The sequence below is a fragment of the Sorex araneus genome, chromosome 6, assembly GCF_027595985.1.
Source record: "Sorex araneus isolate mSorAra2 chromosome 6, mSorAra2.pri, whole genome shotgun sequence".
Classification (NCBI taxonomy): Eukaryota; Metazoa; Chordata; class Mammalia; order Eulipotyphla; family Soricidae; genus Sorex; species Sorex araneus.
In genome coordinates this window covers 92,547,387-92,573,440 of record NC_073307.1, presented here as the reverse complement: position 1 = coordinate 92,573,440, position 26,054 = coordinate 92,547,387, and the positions used below count along the sequence as shown (strand labels likewise).

Genomic DNA, 26,054 nt, shown 5'->3' with positions numbered 1-26,054 from the left:
GTATCAGGCCTGCACAGAAACGTCCCGTGAAGCAGCCCTCTTCATCACAAAGAGAATTTTAATTAAAAAATGTTCTTGCGTCGCGAACAGAGTCAGCGACGGCGGCTACGCTGAGCATTTATCTCCTTCAAACCGCATTACCAGTAATTGCGGCATTAAATCAAAGTCAGCAGAGATTTACGGGCCTGAATAGCGCAGGGGGCCGGTGCCAAGCCAAGGATCCCCAAAGGGCTGGGGGCGCTGAGCGCCCGTCCCTGTCGCCAGTGGGTGACGCCAGAGTCGGGTGACGCCCGAGCGTCCATCTGTAAGGCCCGAGCTGGTGAGCACTGTCCCACTGTCCTAGGGCACCTACACAAGCCCATGGCGGCTCCTTCTCACGAGCCTTTTATTTTGAACCCAGGGAAATGGGTTCGCATCGTGTTTCCATGCTATCAGTTAAAAAGAAAGAATATGGGGGGCTGGAGCGATAGCACAGTGGGGAGGGCGTTTGCCTTGCGCACGGCTGACCCGGGTTCGATTCCCAGCATCCCATAGGGTCCTTTGAGCACCACCAGGAGTAATTCCTGAGTGCAGAGCCAGGAGGAACCCCTGAGCATCGCCGAGTGTGACCAAAAAAGCAAAAAAAAAAGAATATGTTACCTGCATTGCAGCTGAAGGGATTTGCTTGGAGATCAAAATCACTGATACTTTCTCTTCGGCTTTACATACTCATGGCCCCGGCGTGGTCAGGCCTGGTCTTCTCTCTTGTTTCAGTAAGTCTTTTCAACGGAAATAGATGGTCCACAGAGCTTTTCTCCCTCGCTGCCTTCTTGCTCCTAACACGATTACGTAGTTTTGGTTTTTTTTCTACTTCCTGTTGAGCGCACTTACCCCTCTGAGCTCTTACCTCGTGACTCACCCAGTTCCGAATGGTCAGCAAAAGGCCTGTTTGGAGATGAGGATGATAAAGATGTGTATTTCTGGGGCTGATGATGGTGGCGGTGGCGCTGGTGGCAACGGCATAATTTAATAGTCCCTCTGTGCCGGGCTGGCTCATGGAAACGCTGATTTCATCTTCACATCAGCCATGTGAGGGAAGCACTATCATTTGCCTTTTCCCAGAGACGGGGGCAGAGCTCAGTAGCTTTTCTGAACTTAACAACCCGGAAGTGGTAGAGCCAAGGTTGGAGTTCAAGGGGCCTGCCCCTAGGACCCCGGGCTGTATACTGGGGCTGTCTTGCTTCTGGCCGCCAGCAGGCTTTCTGCTGGGTTCAAGGCTGCTTTCAGGAAAGATGCCAGCTCCCGGGTCCCCGGGCCACTCCGCGGGGTGGAAGAAGCAGAAAGTGCCTGTATGGCCAGTTGGAAAGGAGAGGGCCAAGCCGAGGGGACGTCCAGCCCGGCTCCAGCCTGGGCTCACGGGGAGTAACTCCAGAAAAGCCCGCCTGTGCACCATCCCCAGAATCTCCCGGTGCTTAGGAGTCTTCTACAGTGTTCTAGGGCGCCCTGGGGACCTTCTCCTGTCTTTTTTTTTAATAAAGTAGTTCACAATATTTGATCACATTGAATATTCAAACACCAATTTCCCTCCACACCATGACACCTTCCCACCACCATATTTGAGATGTTTCCATCCCAGACCGCAATCCCTGTCCCAGAGTGCAACAATTTTGTATTGCTTGTTATGAAACACAGCTGCAAATGCTACAAAAAAGTATCCATAGAGGAAAGAGTGTGAAGATTGTTCTGTTTTGGCAGGGGCTGTTTAGACCTTCTATAAGATATCACTAACATGTTGCTAAAGGTTGAGCCTTGTGAACTTTTGTGTGTGTGTATATATATATATATATATATACACATTTGTAAATAGATATATGTGTGTGTGTGTATATGTAGCACTGTAGCACTGTCATCCCATTTTTCATTGATTTGTTCGAGCGGGCACCAGTAACATCTCCATTGTGAGACTTGTTACTGTTTTTGGCATATCAAGTACGACACGGTAGCTTCCAGGCTCTGCTCTGCGGGCAGGATACTCTCAGTAGCTAGCCGGGCTCTCCGAGAGGGAGGAGGAATCGAACCCGGGTCAGCCTCGTGCAAGGCAAACGCCCTACCCGTTGTGCTATCTCTCCAGCCCTATATACTATATATTTCCCTCTGTGATTGGTTGCCTACTATTTGAACCCCATCAAATGTGGTGTAGTACTCTTGGAGTGTGGGTAGGGAGTGTCTGATGATGCGTCGTGCAGGAATAGGTTCACTCGTGCATGAGGCTCGGCCCGAGCGTGTGGGGAGTGGCCTTGAGCATGGCTCTCCTGTCGCTTTATGCCAACTCTGTCCCCAGAAAACAACGAGCCCTCTCCCAACTCGTTGCCTTCAGTGGGGCCAGGGGCTCACTTATTATTTATTTATTTATTTATTTTCTTTTTGGGTCACACCTGGCGATGCACAGGGGTTCCTCCTGGCTCTGCACTCAGGAATTATCCCTGGCGGTGCTCAGGGGACCCTATGGGATGCTGGGAATCGAACCCGGGTCAGCCGTGTGCAAGGCAAACGCCCTCCCTGCTGTGCTATCGCTCCAGCCCCTATTTTCATTTTCTTAACCATGAAGTATCCTTGGTACGCTCTCATCTGTAGGTGAAGTTTGTAGTTTGATGGATCTGAGACACATCTATCCCCCTGAAGTCACCGCTGCCACCAAGGTAATGGAGACCCTGTCACCTCCCAAAGCTGCCCGGTGCCCCTTGGCGATTCCCCTCACCCCCCTCCCCTCTGCCAGCACGCACTTCGCCGTGCAACCACTCCTCTGCTTTCTGTCAGTGTAGTGCAGTTGATATTTTGTTGACGAAGTATTTTATAAAAGTAGAACCATACGGGGGTTGGGTTGGGTTGTTGTGTTTGGTTTTTTTTTTTTCCCTTCTCCTTACTCACCGAAGGATGAACTCAAATTCGTTCTTCTTGGTTACTCTTCCGTTTTATTGCTCCGTAATGGTCTCGTGCCTACTAGACTGTATCACCTATTACCTAAGAGACTCTAATAGACTGCACCACAACTTATTCATGGTGCCTGGTGGGTGTTTGGGTGGTTTTCAGGTCAGGATTGTCCCAAGTAAAGCTGCTATGACCATGTATTACAAGTCTTTATGTGGACATATATTTTCACTTCTGTTGGGTCAATACTTAGGAGTAGAGTGGGTGGATCAGATAGTAAGATACTATGCTTTTTATTTTTATTTATTTATTTATTTATTTATTTTTTCTTTTTGGGTCACACCCAGCAATGCTCAGGGGTTAGTCCTGGCTCTGCACTCAGGAATGACTCCTGGCAGTGCTCGGGGGACCCTATGAGCTTCTGGGAATCGAACCTGGATCGGCCACGTGCAAGGCCAACGCCCTCCCCGCTGTGCTATTGCTCCAGCCCTGATAATACACTTTTTAAAGAAATGGATAAGCCCCAGGAGGAATGTGGCTGACGGATAGAGCACACCCCTTGCATGTTGCGGCCTGAGGTACCGTCACAGCCCCATGAAGGAGAAGAACTTGCTCAGTTGTCTCCACGTTGATTGTACCGTTTTACCCTCCCCACAGCCATGGGGAAAACTTCATTTTTTCACCGTCATGGCAAACAGGTGATGTTGTCCATCTTTTTTTTTTTTTTAAGACTTAAGAATTTCACAAGCATTACTTTTCTGCAGTTGTTGGTGTTTTTGTTTTGTGTGATGGTGAAGTAGAGCGAGTCTATTCAGGGAAGTAATGAGAGGTCAAGGTTCGTGTTCAGAGAGAATGCGGCCTTCTCCAAATTGGGAGAAGCCGGTGGGCGTGACTTACTCACCGTGACTGGCACTCAGGAGGGTCGCGCCGTCGCCATGCTACCTGCTGGTTTGCAACAGGGTGAGGGGACCCTGTGTGCTGCTTGGACTGGCTCAGGGGTGATGCTGGGTGTCAGGATTTCCTCTGAGAACTTTCTAAAACGGACCCGTGGGGCAGCCCCCTAAATTTGCAGGTGGGATCTACAGAAACACAAAGAACATGCAGCCGACGACGGCAGGGTCGGGCCAGCTGGAGCTGGTCATCCTCTCGGGGACGGGGCATTTGCGTCCCCTGGGTGACACACCCTAGCTGGACCTTGATCCCTGACCGGTTGCTGTATGGGGCCAGGTGGGACGGGGGGCGGGGGGAGTCCTGGAGCGCTGAGAACGGGCCTCCGGACCGGATCGGGCGCCTCCCCAGACCACCCCGTGCTCCGGGGCACCTGCTCCTGGCCACCACTGCCGCCAGCGGAACGGAAAGAGCCCATCGCTGGCCGCCTTCTCCACCGTCATCATGCAGTGGGATGTGAGAGTCCCATTGTGGCTGTCATTCATTCATTCCCTAGCGGATGCCGCTCTCACGCATCTTCCCGAGTGCCCATTTACCGACGTCCCCGTACCGTCTCGGGCCAGCTATCTTCCGCACTTCCGCGGCCACGCTGCTGCCTGTTCCGTGCAGTCTGTCGGGCCCCCGGATTCTTACATAATCCGGATAGAAGCATCTATTTTCTGTCAGTTGTGCTTATGCCTTTTTTTTTTTTTCCTCCTGTGCCTCTTGAAGAGCAGTTTGGTTGGGTTTGTTTCGCTCCTCAGAGGCCACCCCCCTGGGGTGCTCGGGGGACCGTTATCTCCCTAGCCCAAGAGCAGAAGCTTCAGATGAAGTCCAGTTTATTAACTTATGCTTTTGTTTGTTTGTTTTGCTTTTTGGGTCACACCTGGCGATGCACAGGGGTTCCTCCTGGCTCTGCACTCAGGAATCACTCCTGGTGGTGTTGGGGAACCGTATGGGATGCTGGGAATCGAACCAGGGTCTGCCGCGTGCAAGGCAAATGCCCTCCCTGCTGTGCTATCACTCCAGCCTCATTAGTTTATGCTTTTGTGAATGTGCTCTTAGTTTCAGCTCTCAGAAAACCTCGCAAATCTAAGCAGCAAAGGTTTTCTCCTAGAAACCATAAGTCGTTCTATGCTTTATATTTTTAGTTTTATGGCCTGTTTCATTTTTTGCTTTTTGGGTCATACCTGACGATGCTCGGGGGTTCCTCCTGGCTCTGCACTCAGGAATTACTCCTGGTGATGCTTGGGGGACCCTATGGGATGCCAGGGATTGAACCTGGGTCAGCCAAGTGCAAGTGCAAGGTGTTTATCTTCCCTGCTGTCCTGTTACTCCAGCCCCTGTGATCTGTTTTGAGTTCAATTCTGTATATCCTATGGTATATGGATCTAACTTTTTAATTTTTTTTAATTTAGATACCGTGATTTGCAAAGCTGTTCATAATAGAATTCTTTCAGGTATACACCAGTCCCACCACCAGTGTCAGGGTCCCTCTCACCCCCTCGTCAGCCCCCACCTTGGCAGGCCTATCCCAGATTTATTTCACACAACTAAAGAAGCGGAAAATGGAATTGTCAGAAGATAAATCAACAAAAGTCAATTTGTAATGAGTAATTACTATATGGTTTTAACCTTTGGAAACAGGGGAAATTCAAATCATTTAATACAATATAGTATACTGCCTGCTCTCATTTACATAATTAAGTTTTCAATTCTGGCATCTAAAACATATTGCACTTAATTTTATTTTGTACTTGAGCCTTATTGCAGTAATTCTCATATCTTTCCTGTCATAAATGAGGTTTCTTCCTCCTGCCCTCTTAAGCAGGCTTATAACACATTAATTTCATTCTAACGTCATTTTTATGGCTATAGAGCTATCCAGTTGTTCTGGTACCATTTGTTGAAAAGACTGTCTTTCTCCAAACACCTGTGAACCTATTTTGGGATTTTCCGTTCTGTTGCACTGACCTATTTTTTTCTCTCTTGACATCAGTACACTGTTGTTGGGGGCAGGGGAAGGGTGGTAGGGAATGAGAATTTGGGATCTGTCGGACTTCAGAAAATAATAGTGAAATATTTCAAACTTTGATTTTGGCACATGCATAAAGAAAAGACAGCCGTCATCCTTGAAAACCTTTTGTTAACTTGTGGGATAAAGTAGAATGATATACTATCTTCAGAGCCTGTGAGACTTGTGATTCCTAGGACGTTAGCTCTCCCCAAACTGAAGATAGATGCAGTTTCCTCCCGATTAGAATCCGAGCTTTAATTAATTAATTTATTTATTTTGCTTTTTGGGTCACACCCGGCGATGCACAGGGGTTACTCCTGGCTTTTCACTCAGGAATTACTCCTGGCGGTATTCAGGGGACCATATGGGATGCTGGGAATCGAACCCAGGTTGGCCGCGTGCAAAGCAAACGCCCTACCCGCTGTGCTATTGCTCCAGCCCCCCAAGCTTTAATTTAATAGCAATCAGCAAGATGACTTAAAGTTCGTATGGAAATGCCAAGGACCTTGACTAGTCAAAACCTTTGAAAAAAGAAAGACCGATTTGGAGAGCTAACCCAGGCTGATTTCAGGCTATCGTAATCAAGACACTGTAGTATAGGGGTTGAGATTGACCTCTTAGTGTTTCTACAGTGAGATAATGCCTGTCTTTGCTATACATGACCCTGTGGGATGCTGGGAATCGAACCCGGGTTGGCCGCATGCAAGGCAAACGCCCTACCCATGGTGCTATCACTCCAGCCTCAAAAAATGAATGTTTTTTTGAAGAAAATAGATTTTATTCAGAGGTTCCTGAAGGAAGGAGGGAGGGATAAGGGGGAGAGAGAAGAGTAGGAGTAACGCGCTCAAGAGAGAACGTGAAGAAGCTTTTGACTTTTTTTCTGCCTGGTCTTGACCTACATGCCCTCCTACGAGCACTGTACGTGGATGGCTTTGCGTGTGCTCTGCTGTGACGAGCATTTGAACCTCAGGGCCGCCCACCCCAGTACATCTGGACACGGACTCCTTCCCACAGTTCCTTCAAGAGCCCTGCTTGCTTTGGCAACGCTCCTTATGTTCTCCACCCCAGGACGGTCACCGGAGGTGCCGGGAGCGGTTGTCACCGGAACCCGTTGCAATTTCTGCTTCCCTCGTCCCCCGAGCCGTGCTGGGGTGCTAGGGCTCGGGGCCCGGGGTGTGGGGGCGTGCCCCGTTGTCTGCTCTCCGAGGACTCTCTCTGTGTCTCGGACTTCATGCAGTGTTGGGGACAGTGTGGCTGATGAGTGGTTATTGGCTGGGCGAGCCAGTGAAAGGCCCTCCGTGTGGCGGGCGAGTCATTCTCGTCTCTCTGATGTGCGGTTTCATGTCATTGTACGCCCCCTTTCCACGTCCTGACGGGGAGCCACTCTGTAGACGAGGCTAGCCCGGTCATTGGAGAGAACCACAAAGATGAGCCCACGGGCACATCCCTAAAGAGAGCATCTGCTGCAGAGGTTCCGGTACATAGTTGGCCTGCCACCCTCTTTTTAGAAAGATCATCACTCAGCATTCCTATAGAAATATGCCATCTTTTCTTTTTTCTCTTTGCACTTTTCGGTCACACCCTGCGATGTACAGGGGTTCCTCCTGGCTCATGCACTCAGGAATTACTCCTGGCGGTGCTCAGGGGACCCTATGGGATGCTGGGAATCGAACCCGGGTCAACTGAATGCCAGGCAAATGCCCTCCCTGCTGTGCTATCGCTCCGGCCCCCGACATATGCCATCTTTGCACATTCTTTTTCTTTTTTTCCTTCTTGGGTCACACCTGGTGATGCTCAGAGGTTTCTCCTGGCTCTACACTCAGGAATTACTCCTGGCAGTGCTCAGAGGCCCATATGGGATGCTGGGAATAGAACCCGGGTTGGCCGCATGCAAGGCAAATGCCCTCCCTGCTGTGCTATCGCTCCAGCCCAACATATGCCATCTTTAAGTGAACAGGAAGTGACGTCCCAGTTATACCCATGGTTACTAGGCGCCCCCTCCCCACCCCAGAATCATTCCAGCTGCCCCCTGGATCTTTCTTGCACTGCTGGGGCCCCAGCACTAATCTATTTAATAAATAGAGCAAGTATGCCTAAAAACAAGGAAAATGGCTAATCCTATATATCAGCGAGACGTAAATTACACACAAATCCAAAACCAAAGAAATTACTTCTAGTGGGAAGAGCCAGGAAGAGCCTTGTGGAACAGGTAGTTTTAAAGTAGGCCTTAAAGATGTGGACATTCAGAAATGGGTGTGAAAATAATATGATTAAAGACACAGACAAATATCTGCTTTGAGGGGCCGGAGTGATAGCACAGCAGGTAGTGCATTTGCCTTGCACGCTGCTGACCCAGGTTCTATCCCCGGCATCCCATAGGGTCCCCCAGCACCACCAGGAGTAATTTCTGAGTGCAGAGCCAGGAGGAACCCCTGAGCATCGCTGGGTGTGACCCAAAAAGCAAAAAAAAAAAAAAAATCTACTTTGATAGTGCAGCAATGAGTATATAATTGAGTGTATAATTCCTTACATACGGTATTTCCATTTGGAAGATAAAGACTTATCCCAAGACAGAATTTTTATTACAGGAGACCAGAGCAGGTGGGGTAGTTGCCTTGTACGCATCCGACCCAGCTTTGATTCCCAGCATTCCATAAGGCCCCACGAGCCCGCCAGAGTGATCCCAGAGCACAGAGTCAGAACAAAGCCCTGAGCACAAAAAGAGAGTCTTATTGCAGCTAGTTCATAGGCCTGGTGTCTGCTTTTCGCTTGGACCACGAATCTCTCAACTTTGCTGCTGTTGCTGTAATACTGATGCTATTACAGGAATCTTCTCAGGACTTCTTTGGGTATTTTTGGCTGAAGGTAGTCGTCTTTTCTAACTTCTCATTACCTTTGGGGCTGGAGAGATAGTAGAGAGGTTTAAAAAAAAAAAAAGCTGATCCACCCTCTCCAGTCCCTGAGCCGGCCAGGGGTACCCCTGGGTACTGCTAAGAGTGGTCCAACCTGCTTCCTCCTCCCTCCCCCGCCTCCCCGAGATTTCTCATCACCTTTCACTCTTGTATTTGTACTCATCCCTGGCATCAGTTCTGAAATATTTCCCTAATGTAAGGGACAGACGCAGGAAAGAAAAGCAACAGATGCCCTCTGTGTCCTGGCTTCTGCGAGCACTACCTGATCCAACTTAATCTTTTTATCCCTTGCTGCTATTTCTGCCCCTGTCGAAGTGAGTATTCCTTAAGGTTCCATTTTCAGCCCTTCGCCTTCTAATTTACCTGGGGTTTTTAGGTTTGTCTTCTTTCTTTGCCTTATTTTTTTTTCTTATTTCTTTCTCTTGGTTTTTAATCTCTCATGTTGAAGTATATGAGTACGTGGTTGATGTTTTAGCATTGCTCTGGCCAAAAGGAGAGGGGCAGGGAGGTCTCGGCTCCATCTGAGCCCTGGCTCTGCCCCCTGACCCTCTCTGCCGTCCTACCCTCGCCCTCTTCTCGGGCTGCCTGAGAATGTTAGACATTTTCCCTCAGATAAGGCTGCCTGAAGTTCAAGTCAGTTCTTGCATCTCACTTTCCTATTTCAGCAGTGTTATTCTGACTTTGCCATTCAGCAGACTTAAAACCTCGGCGTTCTGTGTAATCAGCCTTTTGCCCATACTGGGTATCGAAACAGTCTCCAGATCCCGCAGTGGCTGTCTCTGTAACGCGCCCCACAGCTGTCCATCTGTACCTTTTTGATTTCCATGTTCACACGTGGGATTGGCATTAGTAATCAGTAGACCTTCTCACCTTCAGGTTGTCCCTTTTTCAGTTCTTCCTGCAGCCAAAGAGAAATTACTTCTAGTGGGAAGAACCAGGAAGAGCTTTGTGGAACAGTTAGTTTTAAAATAGGTCTTAAAGATGTGGATGTTCAGAAATGGGTGTGAAGCAGTATGATTAAAGACACAAATACTTTGATTTCGCAACAATGAGTATATAATTGAGTTTAATTACATACTGTACATTTTCATAAAATTCCTCTACTCTGGGGCTGGAGAGATAGCACAGCGGGTAGGGCATTTGCCTTGCACGCGGCCGACCCGGGTTCAAATCCCAGCATCCCATATGGTTCCCTCAGCACGGACAGGAGTAATTCCTGAGTGCATGAGCCAGGAGTAACCCCTTTGCATCGCCAGGTGTGACCCAAAAAGCAAAAAAAAAAAAAAAAAAAAAAAATCCTCTACTATGCTTTTTCTCTTTTATTTGCCTAATAAAGTATCAGTCATATCATATCTTTTTTGACCTTTTATTTTTTTGGCTCTGCACTCAGAAATTACTCCTGGCGGTGCTTAGGGGACCCTTTGGGATGCTGGGAATCGAACCCAGGTCAGCCGTGTACAAGGCAAACGCCCTCCCTGCTGTGCTATCGCTCCAGCCCCTCATCATTTTTTTTAGCTTATTTTGTACAGATCTATTTTCAGAAAAGTTAAATGTTCAGAAATTGACTAGCCTCTCAATAATAATATATTTGGGGTTAAAATTATATTGGGGGCCTGGAGCAATAGTACAGCAGATAAGGTGTTTGCCTTGCACGCGGCCGACCCGGGTTTGATTTCCCAGCATCCCATAGGGTCCCCCAAACACCACCAAGAGTAATTCCTGAGTCCAACTCCAGGAGTAACCCCTGTGCATCACCGGGTATGACCCAAAAGGCTAAATAAATAAATAAATAAAATTATATTGGTTATTCTAGGACTTGAATTACCTAGTAAGCCTCATCTTCAAATACTGTACCATTGGGGAGTTTCATCTTTTTCATTGGTTTGCCAGATACCAAACTGGGTTCAGCTGTGAAGTTTAGCCTTGGCAACCGTCTTTCATGATCCCGGGCCTCTATAGATCCTAAGAGTCACCAACTCCCTGTCTTCCTGTCTAGAGGAATCCAGATACTAGTGTTACCTGGAGGAGGTGCTTTGTGGTCGAAGGTGATCACTTGCAAGCGTGTCTGGCCATGTTCGTCTGTGGCACGTTAGGACACTGTGCAGAGTGAAGGTGGACAGGCATGGTGACCAGGGAGGAAATTTAGCAGACACTTTTATTCAAAGAAACTCTCCCCCCTTTTTTTTTTCATTCCCATGTTAATGATACAGGAGTCATTTGGATGCACATAACCGGTACTGATGATAAGACCAATCAGATCTGGAGGTACAGCAAATCAGATCTTGCCTTGCATGCGGCTGGCCCGGGTTTAGTCTCTGTCCCTCATCAGGTCCCTGGGCACAGCTCGGTGTGGCCCCAAAGCACAACAGAAAAATGCATCAAACGTGCAGCGGTTCCGAGTTGAGTCAGTGATGCTATTTAAGAACCAGTTTGCAAAACTGTTTATGTGATGTTTAAGGTCTTTCACTTTGTGCTGTCACAGAATGCTCATTTTTTAACCTGTGGACTTCTCTCTGGGTCACATCATATGCCAGTTCCTTTACATCAGGACTGTAGGAGCTGATTTCCCCAGATCTTAGAAGAGAACCTTGGGGCCGGAGCGATAGCACAGCGGGCAGGGCTTTTGCCTTGCACACAGCTAACCCGGGTTCGATTCCCAGTATCCCATAGGGTCCCCCAAGCATCGCCAGGAGTAATTCCTGAGTGCAGAGCCAGGAGGAACCCCTGAGCATCGCTGGGTGTGACCCAAAAAGAGAGAGAAAGACAGAGAGAGACAGAGGCAGAGACAGAAAGAGGAGAGAGAGGGAGAGAGAGCGCCTTATTGTGGAATAATGTATAGATGTTTGGGAGCCGGGGGTGGGCTGGGGGTTAATTGTCCTGAATTTCTTTCTTTTCCTCCTCCCTGGGCACTGCACGCAGACTCTGCCTGCAATCCGAAGATAACCGAGTATACTGTAGTGGCCCTGCACATCTCTCAGGGCTGAGCCCGGGCCAGCGTCTAAGCAGGGCCCCGTCTCCCATGTCCCAGGCCAGTTTGACTCTTTCCAAACAAGCTCTTCCGAACGCTCCTGAGACTCAAGCGCGGTGACCATATAAGGAGAACAATGCCCTGGCGGGTGGGGGCACCCGCATGCAGAAACCCTCTCAGACGGACGTGCACAGTCACCTCCAGGCCTCCTGGCTTAATCTTCCGAAGATGGCTGGTGATATCACAGACTCCGCAATCTTAGGGGGACGGGAGCCCCTGAAACTCACTTCAAATAATTTATTCTTTTAGAAGTTTTTCGTGTCCCCCCTGCCCCACCCCCGAGAGCCGTCCTGCACAAGCGTCTCGTTATCAGCATTTATTTTCACTTTCTGCGCACTCTCTGCCCTATTTTCCCAGAATCACTTAGCAGCTCTCCGGGCTGAGACGGGTCATCGCGGCTCCCGGAGCCTCTCCGAGCCGCCGCGCCGCGCCAGACCCCCCCTTCACACCTGTTCATGTTTGTTACTGCTTTTAATATCTGCTCGAGAAGTATGTGTACACGTGTGTGTGTGTGTGTGTGGCTCCAGTGCGAGCGTTTGCAGGGCAGCTTCCTAAAAGGGGCAGAGCAACTGGCCTCTCCCCGAGGACCTTTCCACCCTCCTCCCCTGGGCAGGAGCCGGAGTTAATCCTCCCCTGTTTGATCGGAGCAGCTGGGAGAGCGTCTTGCATATCTCAAGGTCTCCGCTGGACTCATGTTGCCCGGGCCTGGGGGCCACCTTCCTTTTTTTTTTCTGGTGCTGGTCCCGCCAGCTGTCCCAGCCCCTCTGAAAGCAGAGAGGGACGTGTGGTAAGTGGAGACAGGCAAACATAACAGCGTCATGAAAGGGGTCCGTTCACTGCATGTAGCACACCGCGACTTCTGGTTAACTGCCATTCCTTGCCACCCCAGAAGGGTTTTACACTCTAATCCCAACACCTGTCTCTGCCGGAGACAGTGAGAAGGGGTGTGTGTGTGTGTGTGTGTGTGTGTGTGTGTGTGTGTGTGTGTGTGTGTGTGTGTGTGTGTGTGTGTGTGTGTGTGTGTGTGTGTGTGTGTGTGTGTGTGGTGGTGGGGGGGTGTTACATGTCCGAGCATGCGCACACTCCCCCCAGAAGGAACAGAGAAGAAATCCCATCTGCCTTTCCATGCCCGGGATTGGGAGTGTTGCCTCTGACGCACTCCACGCCTGGAACATATATATCTTTCTGACCCCGGGTACCCTGCGCCTCCGCCCGCTGGGTGTGTGCCACTCCCGGGAGCCCGTGTTCCCTCCCTTGCCTGTCACCCTCTGCCTCTTGGGCTTCGGGTAGCGTTGTCAGTCTCAAACTAGCAGTCACAGCGAAGACCCCGCGGCCTTTCCGGTCGGTACCTTGTCACCCGTGGGGGCTTTTGTTTTTGCTCTTCCCGGAAGATTTCTCCCGAGGTTGACTCTTTTTGGGGACTGGAGGCCTAGTTCGAAGCTGCACGCCCTGACTTCAACAGCTGAGCCGGCGGGCCTCTCTCCAGAGGCTGGAAGTCGGCCAAAGATTTTTTTTTTTCCTTTGGCGTTACCCAGTTCTTGGGGACAGGACAGCCTTGGTCCAACAGGGCACACGCTTAGCTGCTGGCTTCTGGGTACTGTCTTTTTTAATCTGAAGAACTTTCCCCACTTGCTATGTATGGTGTATACTGTATGGATTATCAGTATCCTGTCGTCCAGGTAAGCTAAGGGTTATCACTTATCTTATAGATACTATGTGGTGGAGTGCAGGTTGTATGGTCTTTTTTGATCTGGTACCTTTAGCGTCTAGATTTTCCAAGTTGTTTTTGTTTGTTTGTTTGTTTGTTTGTTTTTCCTTTCACAAATCTTTTTGTACTAGAAAGTCTGAGTTTATGTTTTGGAGATCTGGTCAAGAATGGTTACATTCAGCTTTTAAAATTCTGAAACTTAGAAGATTCTTCTCTCTCCCTGTCCCTACCCCCCTCTATATATATATATATATATACATATATATATATATATATATATACACATATGTATATAGGATAGATTAAAATAGTGCGATTGGCATGGAATTGGAATTGTAGCATAGCTAAGCCTCCATTTTGTCTAAACGGTCTACTGCATTTGTGTTCATGCGGTCAGATGGCAGTTTCTGAATGTTGCTCTATTTTTTTTTTCCAGAAAGGTAATATGCAGTAGAGGGCCCTCTCTCTGCACTCACCGTTTCACACTCTTTCATAGCCTGATCGGTGTATTTACTTAGTGTCGTGTTGTCAGTGATTCTAAAGCAGAAATACCTTTGTTTCTAACTCGATGTCGAGAATCGGAAGCGTTGAGGCCAGTACCAGCGTCCCTCTGAGTAGAGGCAGGGGAGCAAGTAAGGTTGGAGTTAAGATTCCTTCATTCTCACTCCTGTCGGGGCGCTCACCCCCCCCCCCCCCCCGTGTTCATCTCCGAGAGCTTCCTTCCTCCTCACTAATCTATAATATGATTGGGGTTGGCCCAGATGGTCTTTCATATGTCACAGTTCTTTCAAATATTGTTTGCGCTGAAATTTTAGAACGGGAAAATAAAAGCTGTGCAATTATGAATTCTAGATACAGTTGGGTTTTTGACTGTGCTGGGGGCTTGGGGGGGTGTGTTTTCATGGTATTTAATTGTTTTTCTTTCACATTGCTCTAATAATAAGTTGCTAAACTGAAGGTTGACAAAAAAAAAATGCAGGGGTTAAAGGAAGCTGTGAACTCGCCAGCACATCTTACTAGGAATTTGCGCTTAACAGCTGAACCACCTATTTTTAGCTAAAAATAGGTTGGATAAGCTCTTCAGAGTAAATTTGAAACTCTCACTCGAGTCCTAAGCCACCAGTATTGATTGAAATCATACAGGAAGTGTTGTCCCTCTAACTATTATAAATACTGGCCTGCATTATATATTTTAACCTTAGCTATATCACTTCCCATTTTTGAGGTATTCAATATAAAATAGGTTTTGATAGATAGATATTATTCATTAAAAACCATTTCCCCATTGACATAAAATAATAGATGGGTCTCTGTCATAGCTCAGGACTGGAAGTATCAGGAGACCATAAGCCCCCTTAAAAGTGAATATGAGGGCTGGAGCCATAGCACAGTGGGTAGGGCGTTTGCCTTGCACGTGGCTGACCAGGGTTCGATTCCCAGCATACCACATGGTCCCCCCCCCCAAGCACCGCCAGAAGTTATTCCTGAGTAAAGAGCCAAGAGTTAACCCCTGTGCATAAACAGGTGTGACCCAAAAAGCAAAAAAAAAAAAAAAAGTGAATATGAAGAGAAACACCTGTGAGCATAAAATTTCTGAGACCCCACCAGCACTGTAAGAAACTTTTAAGAACTGCAAGAGGGGAAAATAAAAGTTTCCAAAGGAGATTGCATATCGCAGCTAGGGAGGGTAGAAGGACTTTGGGGGCAGAGCAGTTGTCCAGTGGGTAGGCGCTTGCGTTGCACACAGCCGACCCGGCTTCTGGTTGCCTGGGCCCTGCCAGGAGCGAGCACTGTGCAAAGAGCCAGAAGGAAGCTCTGAGCACTGCAGGCTGTGACCCCTTCCAAACAAACAGCAACCCCCCCCAAAAAAAAAGGACTTCAAAAATGTGAAGAAATTTGAGGCACAAAATTTTTACCCCCCCCCATCGCCACCCCCCAAAAAATGTTGTGAATTGGATTAAAGAGTTTCTGTTTAGGAATTATGTTTGATAGTCTTCAAAAGACTTGATTCATGATAAAGTGAATCTGCTGCCCCTCTTTTTTTGGTCATTTAGATTCGGTGGTACCCATAGACTAGCGCTCAGTGTTTGGAACTACACTTGCCGCTTAGTGGGTTTATCTTCCTAATTGAAATTACAGCTTCTTGGAAAGGCAGGCATTGAATATAAGTGTTTCAGACTAACCTTCCACCCCCTGCCCACGTCAAGAAAAGGAAAGGTCTGGAAAAGATATTTGAAGTTAAAGAGTTAATGTTTTTATAACCTTATTTGTTCTGTTACGGAACAGAATTTTTCTTTCAATAAATTTACAAGTGAGTAATCACATGGTTATCAGTTGACCAGTGTCTAATTTCAACGGTATCTCTAAAATGTCCTTTGTCGCTTCTCCGTGTACCAGAGCTCCCTAACTGCGTATTCCTGTAGCTCTCACCATCGCAGTATGCAGCTGGAAATGTTTGAAGACATGATTGAATCATATTTTTTCTTAAATGAAAGGGTTTGCACCTATTTCTTAAATTAAGTATTTCTTGAATTGCCAGTGTTGAGATAATGAGCCAAAATGAGCTCTCAATATAAAGCTGTAAAATATTTTAACTACTTGACCTTTCATTGCTCTTATTATTAATAAAAGCATGCTTGTCTTTAAGACTGTACAATTGAAATTGGTTGTTTTATAATCATTTTTACAGAATCACGTCTGGGTTAGCTCCATTTAAAATACAGTTAGGGTATGGAGATGGGAACTTCCTCTGGCTTAAGGACAGTGAATATACTCTCCCTGCCCAGGAAAACATTTGAGAAACTGGCCTGAAATTAATTATTTGGCCTGTAAATTAATTACTTCCTGTCCGTGACTGGATAATTGAAATACAATGTGTTAGTCTATAAGAACAGAACAAAACAGAAGATAACAAGTGTTGGCAAGGATATAGAAAATGGGAACCCTTTTGCACAGTTGCTTGGGAATGTAAAATTATATAGCTGCTGTGAAAAACAGGATGACATTTCACAGAGAGATACAGAGTGGAATTGCCACATAATTAATCAGCAATTCTGCTTCTGGGTATGTGCTATAGAGAATTGAAAGCAGGTTCTCACAGAGACATCCGTACACCTGTGTTGATATCACACTAAACTGAGTGGAACCAACCACCCAGATATCCCATCAGTAGATCCCATCAGCAGATCAGTGATTTAGTCAAATAAGGCTGATGCCCACAGGGGAATATTACTCTGCCTTTATTTATTTATTTACTTACTTACTTACTTACTTATTTATTTATTTTTGCTTTTTGAGTCACACCTGGCGAATTACAGGGGTTACTCCTGGCTCTGCACTCAGGAATCACTCCTGGCGGTGCTCAGGGGACCATATGTTATGCTGGAATCGAACCCGGGTTGGCCGAGTGCAAGGCAAATGCCCTGCCCGCTGTGCTATTGCTCCAGCCCCTACTCCACCTTTAAAAGGAGGAAATTTGGGTATAAGCCGCAACTCGATGAACCTTGAATTTTTTATGCTACGTGAAGTACTCTAGTCACAGAGAGACGAATGCCACGATTCCAGTTCTGTGCGTTTCCCAGAGAAGGCCAGTTTACAGAGACAGACAGTGCCCTGGAGATGTGGAATTAGTATTTAACAGGGAGAGAGCTTCAGTTTGGAAAAGCCAGAGGCGCCGATGGGATGGATTCAGGTGATGGAGAAGCACATCATGAGTACCTTGAGTTCTCTGCCTCCAACATAACGCCTCTGTGCTGCTGCAGATCAGAAAGTTCAGGTGGGGCCGAAGCGATAGCACAGCGGGTAGAGCGTTTGCCTTGCACGCGGCCGACCCGGGTTCAATCCACGGCATCCCATATGGTCCCCCAAGCACCTCCAGGAGTAATTCCTGAGTACAAAGCCAGGAGTAACCCCTGAGCATCGCTGGGTGTGACCCAAAAAGAAAAAAAAAAAGTTCAGGTGGTGAATTGTTTCGTTTGCTTGTCCTTCCGTGTTGCGGGGGCCACACCTGGTGATGCTCCGGGATTACTCCCGGCTCTGCATCCAGAATTCACTCCCAGCAGTGGTCTGGGCGAACCTGAGGGATGCCGGGGATCAAACTGGGATCAGCCATGTGTAGGTGCCCTCCCCACGGTGTTACCTCTCTGGACCCACATTTGTTTTTTTAATTTTATATTAGAGAATCACTGTGATGTGCCGTTACAAACTTACGAACTGTTGTGTTTGCATTTCACTTAGACATATACAGTGATCATTTACCCACCCCTCCACCAGTGCCCATTCGCTTCCACCAATGATCCCCGTATCCCTCTCCCCTCCCCCACCCCGTCCCCCACCACCCCACCCTGCCTCTGTGGCAGGGCATTCCCCTTTTGTTCTCTCTCCTTTTGGGTGTTGTAGTTTGCAATTGAGGTATCGAGTGGCCTTCATGTTCAGTCTATAGTCTACTTTCAGTTCGCATCTTCCAACCTGAATGGGTCCGGACCCAAATTTTAAGTATTTTTTTAACCACATTTAATATTTTTGGAGAAAACAACGTTAAAATTTCCCTGGCTCACTGGACATCATTTTTGAGGCATTGGGACATTGAGAAGAAAAGGAAGGAGATGCTTCTGTTATCGGTATAGCCAAGTGTCCTGATTTGAAGGTTTAGAGCAGTCACTGTGGGACGGGAGGGGGGGTGAGGGGAAGGGGGTGGAGAGCTGGAGGTGGAGCAGCTCATGGGAAGATGGCTTCCGTTAGAGGGACCGCATTCTTTAATCTTTCACACTGAACTGGCTCCTTGCTCACCAGCAGCTTTTTGAGTACCTACTATGTGACAGGGACCAGGCCAGGCACTCGGATTCCATCATGAAGAAGGCAGCGAAATCTCCCATGCTTGAGTGAGAAAGATGTGGCATGTTTTACTTATGCTTTCATGAGCTAGTCATGTGTTGCTTTTTATGAAACTTTATGGGGAAGGCAGGGGGCCACACCCCATGGTGCTCAGGGCTTACTCCCAACTCTGTGCTCAGGAATCACTTCTGGTGAGACTCAGGGACCCCCCGGAGTACCAGGACTCAAACCCAGGTCAGCCCCATGCAAGGCGAACGCCCTCCCAGCCATGGCCCTCTGGTGGTTTCCTTAATATGGTAATTGACTTGGGAAAGAAATAAGAGAATTGTTTGGGTTTTTTTTTTAAATACATATATAAAGTCCAAAGCACTTGTTTTTTAAATTCGCTCTTTCACCTTTTTTTTAAAAAAAAAAAAATCTGGAGTAGGTTCTTTGAAACCGAACCTTGTCTAGACACAAGATTAGCTTCATTTCTCTTAAAGGAAATATTGGGGCAAAGAATATTAAGCCGGTATTGTGTGAGGAACGCTTCTGAGAAGGTATTTAATATCTGCGAGGTGTAAATAGCTATTTGCACCCGGGGTTATTGTGTGGGGGTGTGCTGTGAAGTTTTATACCGAAGACTTTTATTAGCGCGGAAACGCTGTCCCTTTAATGTTGCTTTTCACTTGGGTGTCAGGCCCTGGGAAAGGATAAACGAGTGTTGCCTTCTGCTTTCTACCCCCGCTGACGTGTAGGTGGCAGGGAGGGAGGTTGAGTCACATCTGTGTAAAGCTGTAAGAAGCTGGAGCGCCCTCAGCCATGAGTTGTCCCCCCCCCCTTTTTTTTTTTGAACAGTGAATTTTATTTTTGTCTAGAATCTGAGGGTCTCGTGGAGTTGCAGATCAAGTATCTTCCTGTCTTGGGGGTGGGGGGGCCATATCTCTTTCAGCTTCACATTTCTGACATGCTGGGTTTACATATAAACTTGCAGATATTTCTTAGGAGAAGAATGATTTGATAACGATCTGATAACTCCATAGGTTCATCCCTAGGTACCCAAGCCCAGAGAAGTCAGTGGCTCGAGATAGAAATCAAGGCTTTATTGTGCGACTTTCACAAACGCTTATTCAGCTCCTGTGTACTCCTGGGCTGGCTCAGTCACTGGGAACTGGGGAGCAGAAATCCCGCCTTCAGAGTCTTCACAGCCCTGGAGAAACAGTAACTCCGCCTACAATCACGTTTCTGCTGGGCTACACCCTGCAGTGCTTCCTCCAGGGCTGAGCCCTGGCTCTGTGCTCAGGGATCACTCCTGGGAGCTGAGGGGGGAGGGGGGATGTGGGAGATTGAACCCAGGTCAGCTTTGTGCGAGACAATCGCCCCCCCCATGCTGTCCTGTCACTCCAGCAATTATGAATGATGCCCTCAAGTGGGAACGGGCAGAATCCACAGAGACTTTCTGATGCAGGAAGCAGGGGGCTGTCTGCAGTGAGCCTTGAGGGGTGAATTAGCCAGAGAGAAGATCCCGAACAGAAGAGAACAGAAACTAGTGTTGCTGGAGACCCAGCACCAGAGCATAACCGGGGAATAGGGCAGAAAGGAGTGATGGACGCAGAGGGGAGAAGTACCTCTAAAGTGGCTTGGTGTGGTGGGTGATGTACTAGGTGCCTGCTTTAGGTTTGGGTGCCGACCCGCCCGTCCCCCCACAAAGAGCTGAGGACGAGGGTTGGAAAGAGTACAGCCGAGATAGAGTGCTTACCTTGCATGCAGCCGACCTGGGCTCGATTCCTGGGTGTTCCTAGGGTTCTCCAAGCACCGCCCAGAGTCATTCATTCCTGAGTCCAGAGCCAGGGGTGGTCGCTGAGCACCGCTGGGTGTGGCCAAACCCCCCAAATCATATAATAATAATAATAAAATAACGGGGCTGGAGCGATGGCACAGCGGGGAGGGCGTTTGCCTTGCACACGGCTGACCCGGGTTCGATTCCCAGCATCCCATAGGGTCCCCTGAGCACTGCCAGGAGTCATTCCTAAGTGCAGAGCCAGGAGGAACCCCTGTGCATTGCTGGGTGTGACTCAAAAAGAAAAACATAATAATAATAATAATAATAACAGTTGAGGATTAAAATGAAGGAAGTGGCACGATGATATGATCATGTTCGTGGTCAGAAAGTCCAGGAGGCGTGAGACACCTGGGGAGAGGGGCCGCAGGAAGCAGAGCGACTCGATTAATAATGAGGTCGGAGTCAGTTCGAGGTCACAGGGGTAAGGAAGGGCTCAGGTCGGAGAAATCAGGAGGGCTTATTTTCGGTTCCTGTGGAGAAGGAGGAATCCTAGAAGGACCACAGACTCGCCATCAGATTTGGGTTTGAATCTGGGCTCTTCAGTGTGAGGGTTCGAGTGAGTTTAGTCCAAATACTAGGAACTGACCTCGTCTTAGTTCCCACCCCGCCCCCTCAAAAAAAAAAAAAACCCAACAACAAACCCACCCACTTAGATTCAAACAACTCATTGCCCAGAGGATGCCGATAGCTAACCATGGTGAATAGATGTAGTTGCCCGATCATATACCACCACCCAGTCGGTTCTTGGAAAGGGTCGCCGTTCGGGTGCCACAGACGGCTCAGTGTGTGGAGTTGATGCTCGCAGAGACCCCCTCCCCCCAGGTGTGGCCCCTGGGACTGCGTGGTTCCCTAAGCCCAGCGGGGACCAGGACCAGCTGCTAAGCCCAGGGTTGCCCCTGAGCACGACTGTGGAAGCCTAAAACCTTAAAAATAATAATAATTTTTTTTTAAAAATCCAACCATTTGGGGCTGGAGCAAAAGCACCGCGGGGAGGGCGTTGGCCTTGTATGCAGCTGACCCGGGTTTGATTCCCAGCATCCCATACGGTCCCCTGAGCACCGCCAGGAGTCATTCCTGAGTGCAGAGCCAGGAGTAGCCCCTGTGCGTCGCCAGGTGTGACCTAAAAAGCAAAAAAAAAAAAAAAAAAAAGATTCCATTTGTTTCGCTTGGTCAGACCCAGGCCAGGCAGTGGCCCCTCCCATGGGCACCAAGGAAGCCACTTGTCCTCTGGAACGCCAGCTCGAAGAATTCAGGGCACACATTAGAACATTAGGATATTGGAGGGGGAGGGAATTTCTTTGTTTTTCAGTGTTTTTTTGTTTGTTTTTGTTTTACTTTTTGCTGCTCACTTTTATCCTATCATCTTGTGAGTATAAAAATTATTTTGACATTTATTTTGGCTTTTAGCTCCTAGTCTCTCTTAGGGACTGGGGTCTCTACTACGTCCATTTACGTACAGGATGAAGTACAGCTCCTAAACGTCAGCGTGACATGCTTACCCCTAGTCCTAAACTTCTTACACGTGGGGAGCCCTCACTAGCCCTTCTCATTTTATTTTATTTTATTTTTATTTTTAAAGAATCACCATGAGGTACAGTTACAGACTTACAAACTTTCATGATTACGTTTCAGTCACACGACGATCGAGTACCCATCCCTCCACCAGTGCCCATTCTCCACCACCAATGTTCCCAGTATCCTTCCCGCCACCTGCCTCTGTGGCAGGCACATGTCCTCGTACTCTCTCTGTCCTTTTGGGTGTAATGGTTTGCAGTACAGGTATCGGGCAGCCACCGTGTTTGGTCCATAGTCTACTTTCAGCATCTCCCATCCCGAGCGACCCTCCAACCACCATTTACTTAGCGCTCCTCTCTCCGTCCCAGCTGCCTTTGCCCCCGGAGAAGGATGAGAGCCTTCTCGTTTTCAACAAGCAGACTCTCTTGAGCCCTGTCTTTGCCTGCGTATGGAGGCCACAGTCACCGATGCAGCTTCCTGCGCACTTCAGGGGTGCCTGTGTGGTGGGGAGGGGGCATCCTGGGACTCCAGGATTTCTGTCCGTAGCACCGTGGACAGGTTGATTCTGAAAAGGGTTTGCAAGTGATTCTTAGATTATTCCTTACATTTGAATTTAGAACTTTCCCCACAGATACATTCCCCGTCCCCCGTAAAAGTTCATTAGGTTGTTCTTAACTTCCAATAATACTCAACTATATCTCATGTCTACTGACAGGTTTTAAATAACTTGACTGAGTTTTATTGACTATTGGCTTTTGATTGGCAAACTTAGAGAACTCAGTAAACTTTCTCTTCCAGATAATTTCTTGGTGAAGTGCTTCTCTATTCCTTTTCTCCTGTGTGTGTTTCCTGACGGTCAAAGATCCCGCTCTCACTTTATCTAGTGCTTTAGGTACTGGGGGTTATTCCAGTACCCGGTGATCACGTATCAGAGACTCTCAGGAGCTTAGGATTGTGCACATCCTTCAGGCTTTGCTGTTGGGTGGTTCCTGTGTTCTTTCCAGAATTGTTGAAATAATTACTAATTGGAGTGGAGCACAGTGATGTTATATTGTCAGCGTGCCAGCCAACATTATTATACAACACATTTTAAAAGGCCTACTTAAACATTTTGCCAAGCACTCATCAGAGACGACAACAACAACAAAATAACCTGCGTTCTCATGTGATTTATGACTTTTAAAAATTTCTTTGTGTGTTTATTTTTAAGCTAGGAGGCTTAGTTTAGCCTTTGGGTAATTTACTAGAATGATAGCATAATGCATATGACTCAAATCTATCATACACTCCTCTACAATAGGATCTTATTAGGATGCTAAAAAATTAGAGAATATGAGACAAATGGTAAGCATAATTACAGCAAACATTCACATCGATTTTATTTGAAATCTTGTTAATAGCAAGTAGAGACAAAGCAAGGAGATAATGAAATTTATATGCAAATATTAGAGCTCTCCGAGGTCACTTGTAAAGGGCAGATAAAGGGGTTTAACATGAGGAACTTCTGGACAGGCCTGCATCTTTGACACGCTTGTTTTTAATAAGAGAACTTGAAAAGAACTTTAGAGAAATTCCAGTGAAATATTAGCCCCGCCTCCTCTATCTGTAGCATTTCGTATTAATAATCACTGTTTTACTCTAATACCACGGGTGTCCCGTGTGAAGAGCATTTGCTTATCATTGGAGACTGTAATAGAGGCGGGGCCACAGGAAAGCGAGAGCCTCACTAGAGCTTCTAATGAAGTTGTCAGATCTCTGTGCACCTGTGTATGTACCTTCATTTTTTTCAAAGCAGTCATGCTTGTAGACAGCTTTTCAGAAACCCTGGCTTTTTGCAGTAGGAATATATATATATATAATACATTATATATGTGTGTATATATATATAATGCATTACATATAGTCACTGTCATCCCGTTGCTCATCGATTTGTTCGAGCGGGCTCCAGTAACGTCTCTCATTGAGAGACTTGTTACTGTTTTTGGCATATCCAATACGCCACGGGTAGCTTGCCAGGCTCTGCTGTGTGGGCTAGATACTCTCGGTAGCTTGCCAGGCTCTCCGAGAGGGGCGGAGGAATCAAACTCAGGTCAGCCGGGTGAAAGGTGAAAGCCTAACCGTTGTGCTATCGCTCCAGCCCGCACATTACATATATGTATATATAATATGTATATAGGTGTATATGTATAATATGCATATATATATGTATATGTATATATATATGAAGCTCTTCCTCTCGTTTAAGTCTGGTCGAGCCAGTGGCCCAATTTTAGATGACGCTGGTCCTTACAATATTCCCAGTCCTTGGAAACCCCCCAGCCCCCCAGTCATTCAGGCAGCTACATCAAACTGCACCTCGGTAAAAAACGGTTTTTAGAACATGGTGTGGGGTTGATTCCTTATTCTCAGATATCCTTCCCGGACGGACGGGATCTTTTACATTTGTCATTAACCATGGTAACCACGGTGAGGGGATGGGGACGGGGCTGAGGGTGGGGGGCGGAGATGGAGATGGGGGAGCGGCAAGGAATATGGTCCCATCTTCCTAAAAATCCGCCCGCGCAGGGCGGCAGCCCTTCCCTCCCCACGCCTCTCCCCCCCCCTTCTCCGGCCCCCGCCCGCAGGCAGGCGCGCGCACACGCACAGGCACAGGCACACGCGCGTGCGCAGAGCGCGCCCGGGGCGGGGCGCGGGGCGGGGCGGCGCTGATTAATTACCTTGGGCGCCCAGGGGCGGGGCCGGGCCCGGCCATCTGCCCGCGGTATGGGAGGGAGCCGGCGGGCGCCGGAGGGAGAGCGGCTGCGGGCGCGGACGGGAGGAGAAAGGGAGCAGCGCTAGCCCGGCGCCCAGGCAGCCCGAGCCCGGGGCCCGCACGGCGGCGCGGCGCGGGGGCAGGGGGAGGGGCGCGGAGAGCCGCCGCCCGCCGAGGGGAGCCCCGGCCCGCCCGCCCGCCCCGCGCGGTGGATGGAGAGAGGGAACATGGTCACTCAGGTAAGGCCGGGGCCGCGCGCCGCCTCTCGGGCCGCCCGGGAGCGCGCCGGGGGCCGCGGAGTTGATTGTTACCACCGACCGCATCCCCGGGATTGTCTCTAGCATCATTGTTGCCATCATCGCTGCTCGCCTGCGACCAGGCCAGGGTTCCGCCTGGCTTTCCCGGGGGCCGGTGTGCATCGGTGTGTGTGTGTGCGTGCATATGTGCGTGCGTCTGTGTGCATGTGTGTGTGTGCATGTGTGCGCGTGTGCGTGTGCGCGCCCCTCCTGGTCCCCCCCCACTCCGCCCCAGCTCGCGAGCGGCGCCCCGTTTCCTGCAGCCCCGTGCAGCTGTAGCTCTCGGGGAAGACCCCGGGGGGATTGCGCTACCTCTTTGTCTCGGTGCGGAGCAAGGGGGGAGTCGGGCCGGCCGAGGGGGAGACTGCGGAGATAGGAAGACTCCCGAGGGCTGCCAAAAAAAGAGGGGAGAGGGACGGACTTCCTTTTAAGCATCGCAGAAGAATTTCTGTAATAGGGAAATTTGATTCCGGGCTCGCTCCCGGCGCCCCGCGATTGGCTCCGCGGGAGGAGCCGGCTCGCTGCCTGCGCTCTCCAGACGGCTTATTGCAAAAAAAAAAAAAAAGAAAGAAAAAAAGGGGGAAAAAAAAATGAAGGCTCGGAAAATATGTTTCATTTCCCTGGCTTTTGTTGCCGGCCAGGGGCGTGTGCGGGAGGCAGCTGGTGCAGCGTCCAGGTGCGGCCGAGGTAGCCCCCCTCCCCGGCAGGGGGACAGCTCGGGACGTGTGATGAATGTGCAAATGACAGGCACGGGGCAGCAAAAGGCATTTGAAGGAGAGGGAGTAGGAGATGGAAGATACAGCCTCCCCCCTTCTGTCCTCTCTCTCTCTGTCTCTCCTCTCTGTCTCCCTCTCTCTCATTCCTAACGCCCCCCCCCTTTCCTTCTGCCAGGCGGTATCTCATCTGCATTTTAGCAAGTCATTCCTGCCAAACGGAAAGGTGAATGCCCCTCCTCGGCTTCCCAGGCAGGGCACTGTGATTTCTCTCGCTGGGCACCCCTCCGGCTGCGTGCCTCTGCCCCCCCAACCCACCCCTTCTCCGTCTGTCTGTCAGCCGGGAGGGAGGGGGGCGGGCGGCTGGGGGTTATCAGGGAGAAAGCTCAGATTCAGGACCCCCGTGTCACTCCAGTCGCCGGTGCTTTGTAGGGAGACTTGGTCGCTGGACAGGACTTGCCTTTTATGGAGGTGGCTCTTTTTTTGCATTCTCCCCGCTTTCCCTCTCCCGGCCGCCGCCGCCGGAGGGCGAGAGAGGCTGCTGGCTGCTCGGATGCTCGCCGGGTTTGGGGCGCTGGAACCCTGTTCCGTTAAATGTTATATAATGCCCGCAGTGCCAGTGGA

The 26,054-nt window shown here is 48.9% G+C and overlaps 1 protein-coding gene across 16 annotated transcripts in view; it reads left to right on the top strand.

The window, feature by feature from the left end:
* RBFOX2 (RNA binding fox-1 homolog 2) overlaps window positions 1-26,054 on the top strand; it is a 280,019-nt gene that overhangs the window by 169,050 nt on the left and 84,915 nt on the right. The window contains exon 1 of one of the 16 annotated variants that reach the window (XM_055141056.1): window positions 24,425-24,660. The exons of the other annotated variants lie outside the window; for them this stretch is intronic. Coding sequence (XP_054997031.1) covers window positions 24,634-24,660 — 27 coding nt within the window. The 5' untranslated portion in view covers window positions 24,425-24,633. Of the gene's footprint in view, window positions 1-24,424; window positions 24,661-26,054 lie in introns of those variants that run through there. 16 annotated transcript variants of the gene reach the window in all.